Source organism: Myotis lucifugus, unplaced genomic scaffold (assembly GCF_000147115.1).
Source record: "Myotis lucifugus unplaced genomic scaffold, Myoluc2.0 scaffold_7, whole genome shotgun sequence".
NCBI classification, from domain to species: Eukaryota; Metazoa; Chordata; class Mammalia; order Chiroptera; family Vespertilionidae; genus Myotis; species Myotis lucifugus.
Window position 1 is genome coordinate 7,192,230 of NW_005871055.1, and position 12,290 is coordinate 7,204,519.

Sequence of the window (12,290 nt, forward strand, 5' to 3'; positions counted from 1 at the left end):
AAGTGGGATTGCTGGGTCAAAAGGTGGCTCCATTTTTAATTTTTTGAGGAAACTCCATACTGTTTTCTACAGTGGCTGCATCAAGTCTGTATTTTCGCCAACAGTGCACAAGGCTTCCTTTTTCTCCACATTCTTACCAGCACTTGTTGTTTGTTGATTTATTGCTGATAGCCATTCTGACAGGAGTAGGGTGATATCTCATTGTGGTTTTACTTTGCATTTCTCTGATGATTCAGATGTCTATTGACCATATGTATGTCCTCTTTGGAGAAGTGTCTATTCAGGTCCTTTGCTTATTTTTTAATTTTTTGGTGTTGAATTGTGTAAGTCTTTATATATTTTGGAAATTAACCCCTTGTCAGATGTATCATTGGTAAATACGTTCTCTCCTTCAGTGGTTTCCCTTTTCATTTTGCTGATGGTTTATTTTCTATGAAAAAACTTTTTAGTAAATTTAACCAAGGAGGTAAAAGACCTGTACTTTCAAAATTATAAGGTTTTGAAGAAAGAAATTGAGGAAGATACAAATAAATGGAAACATTTATATGTTCATGGGATAGGAAAACTTAACATCATTAAAATGTTCATACTATCCAAAGCAATCTACAGATTCAACACAGTTCCTATTAAAATACCAATGGCATATCTCACAGATCTAGATAGAACAAATATTCCAAAAATTAATATGGAACCACAAATGACCCTGAATTGCCTCAGTAATCTTGAGAAACAATAACAAAATTGGAGGTATCACACTACCTAATATCAAACTATACTACAAGGCCATAGTTATCGAAACAGCATGGTATTAGCACAAGAATAGGCACGTAGATCAGATCAATGGAACAGAATAGAGACCACAGAAATAAAACCACACCATTTGGGTCAGTTAATATTTGACAAAGGAGGCAAGAACATAAAATGGGGTAAAGACAATCTCTCAATAAATGGTGTTGGAAAATTGGACAGATGCATGTAAAAAAATGAAACTAGACCTCCAACTTATACCATACACAAGAATAAATACAAAGTGGATTAGACTTAAATGTAAGTCATGAAACCATAAAAAATCCTAAGACAACAAAGGCAGTAAAATTTCAGACATTTCTCATAGCAATATTTTTCCTGACATATCTCTCAGGCAAGGGAAACAAAGGAAAAAATAAACAAATGGAACTACATCAATCTTTATTTGTCCTTTGATTCTAAATGATAGTATTGCGTATTTGAATAATCTTAGTTGTAGGTCCTTGCTTTCATCTCTTTGAATATTTTGTGCCAGTCTTGCTGGCCTTCTAAGTTTTCATGAGAAATCGCTTGAAAGTTTGATGGCAGCTCTCTTTTAGGCAGCTACTTTTTTCTTGCTGCTTTTATGATTCTCTCTTTTTCTTTAACCTTTGGCATTTTAATTATGATTTGTCTTGGTGTGGGTCTCTATGGGTCCATCTTGTTTGGGTCTCTGAGGTTCCTGGACTTGTATGTCTACTTCCTTCTTCAAGATATGGAAGTTTTCCATCATTATTTTTTCAAATAGGTTTTCAATTTCTGGCTCTCTCTCTTTTCCTTCTGGTATCCCTATGATGCGACTGTTATCATGCTGGATGTTGTCCCAGAAGTCCCTTCAACTATAATCATTTTTTAAAATCCTTTTTTCTTGTACCCATTGGGTGTTTTTCATCCAAATCATTGATTCAGTCTTCTGCTTTATTTGATCTACTGTTATTTTTTCTAATATATTCTTTATTTTAGTTATTGTATTCTTTATTTCTGACTAGTTCTTTTCTAAGGTTTCTCATTATTATTTTTATGTTTATTGCCTTTTGTCAAAATCCTTACTGAGTTCTTCTATTCTTCTCCTAAGTTCATTGAGCATCTTTATAACCAGTGTTTTGAACTCTGTATCTGGTACATTGCTTGTCACTATTTGTTTAGTTCTTTTTTTGGAGTTTTTGCCTGTTCTTTCATTTGGGACATGATTTTTGTCACCTCATTTTGTTTGCTTCTCTATGTTTGTTTCTGTGTATTAGGGAGATCTGCTACTTTTCTCAGTCATGGAAGGGTGGCCTTATTTATTTACTTTTCATTTTTATTATTTTTTAAATAAATCTTTATTGTTGAAAGTATTACATTTGTCCCCTCCCCCAGCCCCACCCCACCCTTATTGACCCCCTCTGGCCCACCCCTAACCCTCACTCCAGGCCTTCACCACCTATTGTCTGTGTCTATGGGTTATGCATATATGCATACAAGGTCTTTGGTTGATTAGCTCCCACCCACTCACCCTCCCCCACCTTACCTCTGAGATTCCACACTCTGTTCCATGCTTCCATGTCTTTGGATCCACTCTGTGCATCAGTTTATTTTGTTAATTAGATTCCACATATGAGTGAGATCATGTGATACTTGTCTTTCTCTGACTCACTTATTTCACTTAGCATGGTGGTGGCCTTATTTAGTTGATATCCTGTGAGACCCAGTGGCAGTCTCCCTGGACACCTGAGCTAGGTGCTCCAGGAGTGTCCCTTGTGTCGGTTGTGTATGCCTTCCTCTTGTAAGTGGGCCTTGATTGCTGTTGGCTCATCAGTGGTGGGGTTGACCCTTAGGCTGACTGGCTATGAGGATCAGCTACAACCACAGTGTACAAGGTGCATGTGGGGGCTGACCCCACTGAACGCAGTATTTGCTTCACTAAAGTCTGGTGCCTACTGATACCATCTTTGGATGTGCCACTTGTGAAGCTAATCGGGTGATAGTCCTATCGCAGTCTGAAGCCAGCCACCAAGTGTATTGGTTCTCGGGCCTCTTGGGAGGGTCTCTCAGATCCAGGCCAAGATCAGCCACAGCCTATACCTTGCCCAAAGCCAACTGGTATGAGCTACAAAGTGATTGACAATTGGTAGCTGCCTATGCTGGACATAGAGACAGGTAGGGGAGGCCATGCTGCAAAGCAAGGCTGGCTGCCACCAGTGCCAGGTCTGGGTCTGCTCAGCAAGAGGCACGGGATGCGCGGAGGCCAGCCACCACCGGCCTGGAGTCTGAGTACCCTCTAAGAGTTTTTAGGAAAATCTACAGACAGCAATCTGAGGCCGTCTGCCTGTGAAGAAGAGCTGCTGTAAGAGGCTTGGGCAGTTCATCATTTGGGTGGGGTAGAGTCTCTGTGGCAGGTCTCTGTGGCTAGGTTAATGTAGATTCAGATTTGGCCCCTATCTACACCTACAGTCTGTGTGACAATAGGGCTCCACAGAGGAACAATGGCAGCTGCCCCTCCAACATGCACCCTGAAGCCATACAACTTGGTTTCTCCTCATATGTGCCTGGTACGTTTCCATCTTTGGAGCTTTGGGCGAGTGAGTCTGTGTGCAGGCCCAGTAAATGGATGCCTGGGTTTCCAGCAGCCCTCCATCTCTCCCAAACAGAGTCCCTCCTGATTTTCACAGCCAGATGTTGTGTGAACTCCTCTTCTTGGCACTGGTACTCTGGGCTGAGGATCCCTGTATGAGACTGGGACCCCTAACTTCTCAGGCGGACCTCTGCCGCCAAGATATCCCTCCTGATTCTCAACTGCCAACGTGAGTGTGGTACCAGCCCATTTTTCATCTCTGCTCCTCTTATCAGTCTCTACGTGGTTTCTTCTTTATATTTTTAGTTATAGGAATTTGGTTCATCTGGTCTTTAGATGGTTCTCCAGGGTGACTGTTCTGTAATCCTATATAATAAAAGGCTAATATGCAAATCAACTAAATGGCAGAACTACCGGTCGCTATGACATGCACTGACCACCAGAGGGAAGACGCTCAGCGCAGGAGCTGCTCCCTGGTGGTCAGTGCACTCCCACAGGGGAACACCGCTCAGCCAGAAGCCGGGCTCATGGCTGGCAAGTGCATCGGTGGTGCTGGGAGCCTCTCCCGCCTCTGCGGCAGCGCTAAGGTTGTCCGACTGACAGCTTAGGTCCACTCCTCGTGGGCTCCCAGCCTGCGAGAAGGTGCAGGCCGAGCTGAGGGACCCCAAACCCCCGAGTGCACGAATTTTGTGCATCGGCCCTCTAGTTTAGCTATAATTGTTGTGTGTGGTCATGGGAGGAGGTGAGCATATCGTTTAACTATTCTGCTATCTTGACTGGAAGTCAGTCTGGCTTGTTTGTTTTTTTAATCATTGAGTTTTGAGAGTTCTTTATATCTTCTAGATACTGGCCTTTTGTTTAGTATATAGTTTACAAATGATTTTTTTTTTAGTAGATTCTTTTTTTGTCCTCTCCACATTGTCTTTCTCATAGGAAAAGTTTTTAATTTTGACAAAGTCTAGTTTATCAGTTTTTCCTTTTATGGATCATGTTTTAATGTCATCTCTAAGAACTCTAGGTCCTGAAGCTTCTCCCCTGTGCTTAAAAAAAACACACGTTTTATCGCTTTATTTATATTTAAGTCTATGATCTATTTCAGTTTATTTTTGTACAAGGTTTGTTCATTTTCTTTCTTTTTCTTTTTTCCTTCCTCTCTCTCTCTCCCTCTCTCTTTCTTTCTTTTTCTTTCTTCCTTGCTTCCTTTATTGACTATAGATATTCAGTTGTCTCAGCACCATTTTTTGTAAAGCCTATTCCTTTTCTATTAATTTGTTTTTGTACTTTTTAAAAAAGGGAACAGAGATAGGTGGGACAAATAGATGTGGGATTTAAACTAACCATATTAATATGTTAAATGTAAATGGTCTGAACACCCCAATTAAAAGGCAGAGATTAAATTAAACTCAGGAAAAATTAAGGTCTAACTCTATGCTATCTACAAGAAACCAATTTTAAACATAAAGACATAAATAGGTTCAAATAAGAGCATGAATCAAAAGATTAGGTGCCTAGACTGAAGTGAGAATAATTCTAAGATTTGTACTGTGAGTGATTAGGTAGTTGATAACACAGTTAACCAAAGAGGATATTGAAAGGGTCATAGCTGATTGGTGATGAAGGTAATGAATTCATGTTAATGTTTGATCATATTAACATTTGAAATGTTTGCCATATGTACATACATGCAGACCTAGTTGGACATAATGGATCTGAAACTTAAAAGAGTAGTTGTAGTCATAAATGTAGACTTAGGAGTAATATAGATATAATTAAAGCCATGATAGTGGCTCAACCATACATATTGGCAAGAGGATCCTGAGGAATATCAATATTAAAGAAGTAGTGAAGTTAATAGGAAGAACTGTCAGAAAGGTCAAGGCCTGCCCCAGATTTTTATTCTAATTTCCATTTGCAAGGCAAAATGGTCTCATAGTGATTTGGCTTAGGATAGTACAAAAACATATCCTGTAATGTAAGTCCATTAATAATTCTTAAAATACCCAGAAAACAATAGCAATTCCTGTCTTCCACTTCCCCTATTGTTAATTTTTCTACTAGCACTGGACACGTTGTACTTAGTTGGATGATCAAATTCTTTTTTAAGATCACCTTGGCCTAAATAGCCTTTTAAGTCTTTTACTCTCTGGAGAAGTTCATGCTTGCTTTAGAAATGTATTTAATTATGATTAAATTAGATAGGCTTCTACTTTTTCTATCCATATTACTTATTCAGTGTGACTTATGCTAATCTTGATGACAGAGTCTGGTTTCCTTCACAAGTTTAAGTGGCAAAATAGAGTGAAGTATTGTCCAAAGAGTGATTATACTGACAGTTAATTTAAGTAGATACAAAATCACATGAGACAGCTTGGCTGAGTCCAAGAGAAAACTGCTGTCTGAGTCTGGGTGGAAACAATGCTACAGATATGAATACATAAATTTTCAAAAATTAAACATAGCATTAAATCTTTTCTTTACAGTTAAAAAAAAATCAGTTGCTCTATTAGTTATCTATTCTATGTAAGAAATTTTCCTAAAACTTAGCAACTTAAAACAACTAACATTTATTATCTCCCACAATTTCTTAAGATCAGGAATCTGGGGGTGGCTTCGCTCTATGGTTTTGGCTCTGGTTCTCCCAGAAGAGATCCTCGAGTTTGCAACCAAGCTCTAGTCAGTTTAAGGCCTTATTGGAATCGGAGAATCTGCTTTCAGGTTCAGTCAGATGAATGTTGGTAGCCCTCATTCCTTCAACTGGCTGTTGGCCAGAGACTTCATTTGTTTGCCATGTGAACTTCTCATGAGTGCTCAGCACATGGCAGCTGTTTTTCCACAAAGCAAGAGATCCTAGAGAGAGAAAGTGCCTAAGATGGAAACTGCAGGTTTTTATAAGCTGATCTCAGAAATGACATACCATCACTTCTGCTGTATGCCATTGACCACACAGACTAACTTTGGTACAGTGTAGGAGGGGCCTATAAAAGGATGATAAATACCTAGTGACAGGAATTATTGGGGTTATCTTGGAGGCCAGCTGCCACAGTTGATATTTAGTATCAGTTAGAAAGCAAATTATATGATCAGTTTTCTTCTTTTGCTTTGCTGTATTTAATTTAACCCATGATATGACTGTGTTATATAACATTCTGGAAACATTTATTGAGTGTTCATTGTATAGGAGGCACTGAGATTTTAAGAACTCTCGAAAGTCCTTCCTGGTTCCCGTTAGTCACCTGCTTAAAATCCTTCATTGAGTTTATCTCTCACTCTTTCTTTGCTATGCATTCTGTTTTACTTTATGGTACAAATTATTTTAGTCTTAAGAGTTTATGCCCCAGGGGTGGTTCTGAGTACTTTGTACTTATTATCTTATTTACTTGTCAAAACAATCCTATGAGGGTTATAAGTGAGCTATGTGAAATTTTTCTGGCTCGTTTTACTTAAAATAACTTTTTTCTTTAGGACTCAAATTAAATATAACCTCTTCCAAGAAGTCTTCATTTGGATTAGTTGTCGCTCTCTTGATTTGTATGGCACCCTGTGCAATGTATTACTCTGTACTGAGATTTTTAAACCATTTATTTCCTTCATTAGATTAGAAACTATAGTAAAAACAAAGGCTCTGGCGTCAAAAAACTTGGTGCCAAATGCTGGATCCACCTCTTACTAACTGTGAGTTTGGGCAATGTACTCTTAGCCCACCTTTCTTCACTTGCAAAATTACGTGGAAAAAAATAATACTTTTCTCCTAGAGTTTGTTGTGAGAATGAAATACAAAGTACTTGATGCTATTCTTTTTTTTTAAATTTAATTTTGTTTTATTTCTTAAAGTATTACAAAGAGTATTACACATGTCTCCTTTCCCCCCCCCCCTTGATTCCCCTGGCCTCCCCTACCCCCCAGTGTCTTGTATCCATTGGTTATTCTTATATGCATGCATACAAGTCCTTCGGTTGATCTCTTACCCCCTCAACCCTCCCCAGGCTTCCCACTGTAGTTTGACAGTCTGTTCAATGCTGCTCTGCCTTTGTATCTATTTTTGTTCATCAGTTTATAATGGTCTTTATTATCCATAAATGAGTGAGATCATGTGGTATTTTTCTCGGCTTCCCAGGGGCCATCGCAGCCTCGCAGGGGCCGTCTCAGCCTCGCAGGGGCCGTCTCAGCCTCACAGGGGCCGTCTCAGCCTCACAGGGGCCATTTCAACCTCACAGGGGCCATCCCAGCCTCACAGAGGCCGTCCCAGCCTCACTGGGGCCATTTCAACCTCACCGGGGCCCGCTCAGCCTCACGGGGATCGTCTCAGCAACACCAAGTTTGGCATTCTGTCTTTTGTTGGGAAGCTCCTTGCTGGACAAAATCTCTAGGCATTCTTGCTGGCTGAATTTCTGGTATGCTTGCTTGGATTTTGTTTTCTACTAAGTGCACAGACTGCTTGTCTGCCCTCTCCCGGCGTCCCATGTGAGACTGGATCTGGTGGACCTGTTTGTGCGTTTGCTGGTACAGCGGTTCCATGTTGCTGGCCCAGCCGGGTCCAGTTCCGGCTTCCTCCAAACCTGATTCTGCTTCTTTTTTTTTTTTTTAACCCTAACCCTTGCCCTAGCCCTAACCCTAACCTTAACCCTAGTTTCTGATTCTGCTTCTTGAGTGTGTCCCTTATGGGTGCGAGGAGTTTAAATCTGCAGTTTGTTGGGTTAGGCTGCAAAAGCGCATGTGGTTCCTTTTGTGCCACTGGCACAGCTTGGGCGGTGATGTAAATTGAGTAGGGCGGCGTCTCAGGGAATCACCAGGGCGAAGCAAACAGCAATGGCATCTCCTCGACTCCTCACCTCTCCGCGACTCCGAATGCCCGTCAGCAGCTCCGTGAGAAAGCTGCCCTCGCTTTCTGACCTGCTGCAGGGCCATCCCGCCTCTCCCCGTAGGGGTCTGGGACCTCAGAATCGTGCCCCAAACAGGCTCAGTGGATTCAAGAGTTTGTAACCCCTTTCGATTGAAAAAAAAAACCCGCTTCTTGAGTGTGTCCCTTATGGATGCGAGGAGTTGAAATCTGCAGTTTGTTGGGTTATGCTGTAAAAGCGCTGGCGGTTCCTTTTGTGCCTCTGGCACAGCTGGGGCGGGGATGTAAATTGAGTAGAGCAGGGTCTCAGGGAGTCACCAGGGCGGAGCAAACAGCAATGGTGACTCTGTGACTCCTTCCCTCTCTGCGTCTCCGCGTCTCCGCGTCCCAGAGTGCCAGCGAGCATCTCTGCGAGAAAGCCACTCTTGCTTTCCCGACCCACTGCAAGGCCGTCCACAAGCTAATTGGATTAGAGAGTTTGTAACCTCTTTCAATTGAAAAAAAAAACGCGCATCCAGTTGCAGCCCACCTGGTGCGTGACTCCGTACCTCTGCTCTTGGTGCCTCTGCATATCCTACTCAGTCTCAATGCTCTTTCTTTCCTTCCAGTTGTAGAACTTCCACTGGGCCAGCTTTCCCATGGTTCTGAATGATAGCTGTTTTGTCTTATAGTTGGTATTTTCAATGTTGTTGTGGGAGGCAGCACGCACAGGTCTGTACCTTACACCACCATCTTGGTTCTCCTTGATGCTATTCTTGGTAGTCAATGAGTTATTGATAAACTCTCAGAAGCCAGAATTTTAAATTACTGATTCAATTATTTAATAGTTTATAGGATTATTGAGGGTATATTATTTCTTTTTTTATTGAGTTTTGCTAATTTGTATTTTTGTGGAATTTTCCACTTGATGTAAGTTTTCTAATATATTGACATAAAATTATTCAGATTCCCTACTATCTTTCTAATCTTTTTGATGAAGGTCCCACTTTTTGTTGTTAATACTCTTTATCTGTCTCTTTTTCTTAGTCAGTTTTACAGCTAGTTTATTTCATTTTATTATTTCAAAGAACCGATTATTAGGTATGTTGATCAAACTGTATTTTATTTTTTTCTTCAGTTTCATTAAATTCTTCTCATATCTTTACTATTTCCTTCTTTTTGCCTTCTAAGGATTTTTTCTTTTTTTCTAACTTAAAAATTTTTTATTAATATGAACATTTAAAGATATACATTTTCCTAGTCCTTTTTTTGTGTGTGTATATAGTACTAAAATTGGCACTTGGTATTCTCAAAGTGGAAAACAAGTTCTCATTCATGGTTCAGTGGTTGAGCATCAACCTGTGCACCAGGAAGTCAATTTGATTCCCAGTCAGGGCACATGCCCAGGTTGCTGGCTCACTCCCCAGCCAATCAATGATTCTCTCTCACCATTGATGTTTCTATCTCTCTCTCCCTCTTTCTTCCTCTCTGAAATTGGTAAAAATATTTTTTTAAGAAGATCTCATTCTGACTTCTAAATTAGTGCTCACCATGTCAAAAATATTATTTTGATGTGTAATTGGGAAAATCATACTTACCAGTGTTGTTTTAATATCATCTTGTTTCATATAGGATTCACCTTTATTTGATCTTATTAAACAAGCAAAGGACCGAGAAGGACCAGGTGACCACCTTGAATCTGCTTGTACTCTCAACCTTCCTCTCCAGAATAATCACACTGCAGCAGATATGTAAGTAGAATATATGTTGTGCTATCTATTCGACCTACAAATGGATTTGAGCATAGTATAATGTGAGATACTATATAGTAAAGCTGTAGGGAATAGAATTTTGAATAAGACGTTGTTGCTTTCAAGAAGAAGGAATATAGAATGCATGACTCGAATAAAGGTCATATAATTAAAGTGGTACAAAATGCAACTGAAATCACTCAGGTTTGGAGTAATGAGGACAGTTTTCGTGGCAGAGATACCAATTTAATAGGCCTTAGAGATGGAATACGATTTCAACATGTAAACTGGAGAGGATGGAGGAGACAGAAAAGTGTTCTAAGAGTCAGAAATGGTATGAATTCCAAAGCGTAATAGCCAGGAAAGCAGGAAACATTTTATAGGGAGTTTAGATCAGTGCATTTGGAATGAAGCATGAGATAGGCACAGGGACTAGTGTGGTGTATGAGATTAAAACAGTTGATTAGTGTATGATAATGATGGAAGAAGAAAGCAATAGCTAACATTTACTGAGGGTTCACTATGTGCTGAACAGTTGCCTAAGTACTTCAGATTCTTTCTTTTTTCCCATTTAATCTTCCTAACAGCCCTGTAAGGTAGCAGATACTGCTATCAGCCTCAGTTACCTATAAAATAGGAATTAGAGCAATAAGGTAACTTGCCAAACGTCCACAGAAATCAAACCCAAGCAATCTGACTCCAAAGCCCATGTTCTTAAACATTCTAGATGCACTGCTTTTCATAGAAATGTACCTAATGTTATGTTTCTGTTAAGTTCTGTGTAGGCATCGATATTACAGTGTTCCCCGATTAGCGCAGGCACTGTTTTCTAGAGATGTCGTTTCCCTGCTAGTTTCTATTTCTAGCATATGGAGCCTCGCCTACACATATAAATTTGTTTGCTAGGTAATATATTAATATAAGTAAGTCAAGCCTTATCTTTTTCTTTCATATAACAAAGCAGTTGTCAAGAATTGTTCTAGGCAGTAGGAATACAGAGGTGAATAAGGTGGACTAGGTTCTTCCCCTCATAGAGTTTACATTCTGGAGGAAGGAAATAGACAGTGAACATGTCAACTAATACATGGGATGATTTTAGAGTACAATAAGCTCTGTAATGAAAATAATAAGAGCATGGTGAAAGAAAAAAAAATGAGAGAGGGATAGAATGTTTAGGGAAGCTTTCTCTGATGAAGTTTGACCTGAGACTCAAGGACAAGTGGATGCTGGCCAGGCAAAAATCTGCATGGTGTGCATTCCAGACAGAGCAGACAGCAAGTGCAGTGGCCCTAGAGCAGATCAAACTTAGCTGGTCTGAGGAACAGAAAGAAATCTCAGTGTGGCTGGAGTAAAGTGAGCAAGAGGAGACTAGTTCAAGACGAGGTTGTGCTAAACTGGGGCTATGTTCCCATAGGAAGGAGTTTGGATTTTGAATGGCAATGGGAAAGCATTAAAGTTTTAAGCAGGGTTATAGCTTGCTATACTTTTTTTTTCACAGGGCCACTTTCTGGCTGCTGTTTAAAGTACTGGTAGGGTTAGAGGAGGGGAAGAAACAGGGCAAGGGAGAAAGTAGAAAGACCAGTTTGGAGATAATTTCAATAGTCCAAGTGAGAGATATAGGTAACATGGTCTAAGGTATGTCAATCAGTAGAGAGAAAGAAATGGAAAGATCTTGGATGTATTTTAGAGGAAGATTTAATAGGACTTGGTGTTTCATTGGTTTTAAAGAACTAAGAAAATAGATAAATTAGAAATAACTCCTAGTTTCTGACTTAAGAAACTGGATGTAATGCAGAGCCATTTATTGAGATGGGAGAAACAGGGGGAAGAAATCAACAACTCCACTTTGAGATTCAAGTAGTGAAGTCCAGTACGTAATTGAATATTTGCACCTAGAACTCAAAGGAGACTAAATTCTAGCCAAGTTCAGTCATTCTACAATATTGGTGCACATGTGAGGTTCCTCAGCCTGGCTGGCGATCAGGGCAATCGGGCCAGCTCGGGGGAGGGGCCGAGGGAGGTTAGCCGGCTGGAGGGAGGGACTGCAGGAGGTTGGCCGGCCATAAGAGGTTGGCTGTGGAAGCACACTGACCACCAGGGGCAGCTCCTGCATTGAGCGTCTGCCCCCTGGTGGTCAGTGCACATCATAGCGACCGGTTATTCAGTCGCTTAGGCTTTTATATATATACTAGAGGCCCGGTGCACAAAAACTTGTGCACTTGGGGGGGGAGGGGGGGTTCCTCAGGCCGGCCTGTGCCCTCTCGCAGTCTGGGACCCCTCGGGAGATAATGACCTGCTGGCTTAGGCCTGCTCCTGGGTGGCAGAGGGCAGGCCCAATCTCTAGGTGCAGCCCCTGGTCGAGCTCAGAGCAGGGCTGATTGGG

The 12,290-nt window shown here is 40.8% G+C and overlaps 1 protein-coding gene across 1 annotated transcript in view; it reads left to right on the forward strand.

The window, feature by feature from the left end:
- Nucleotides 1-12,290, forward strand: part of RB1 (RB transcriptional corepressor 1) — a 198,402-nt gene that overhangs the window by 159,725 nt on the left and 26,387 nt on the right. The window contains 1 exon segment of the mRNA XM_006109689.3: nucleotides 9,789-9,907. Within this exon segment, the coding sequence (XP_006109751.2) occupies nucleotides 9,789-9,907 (119 nt within the window).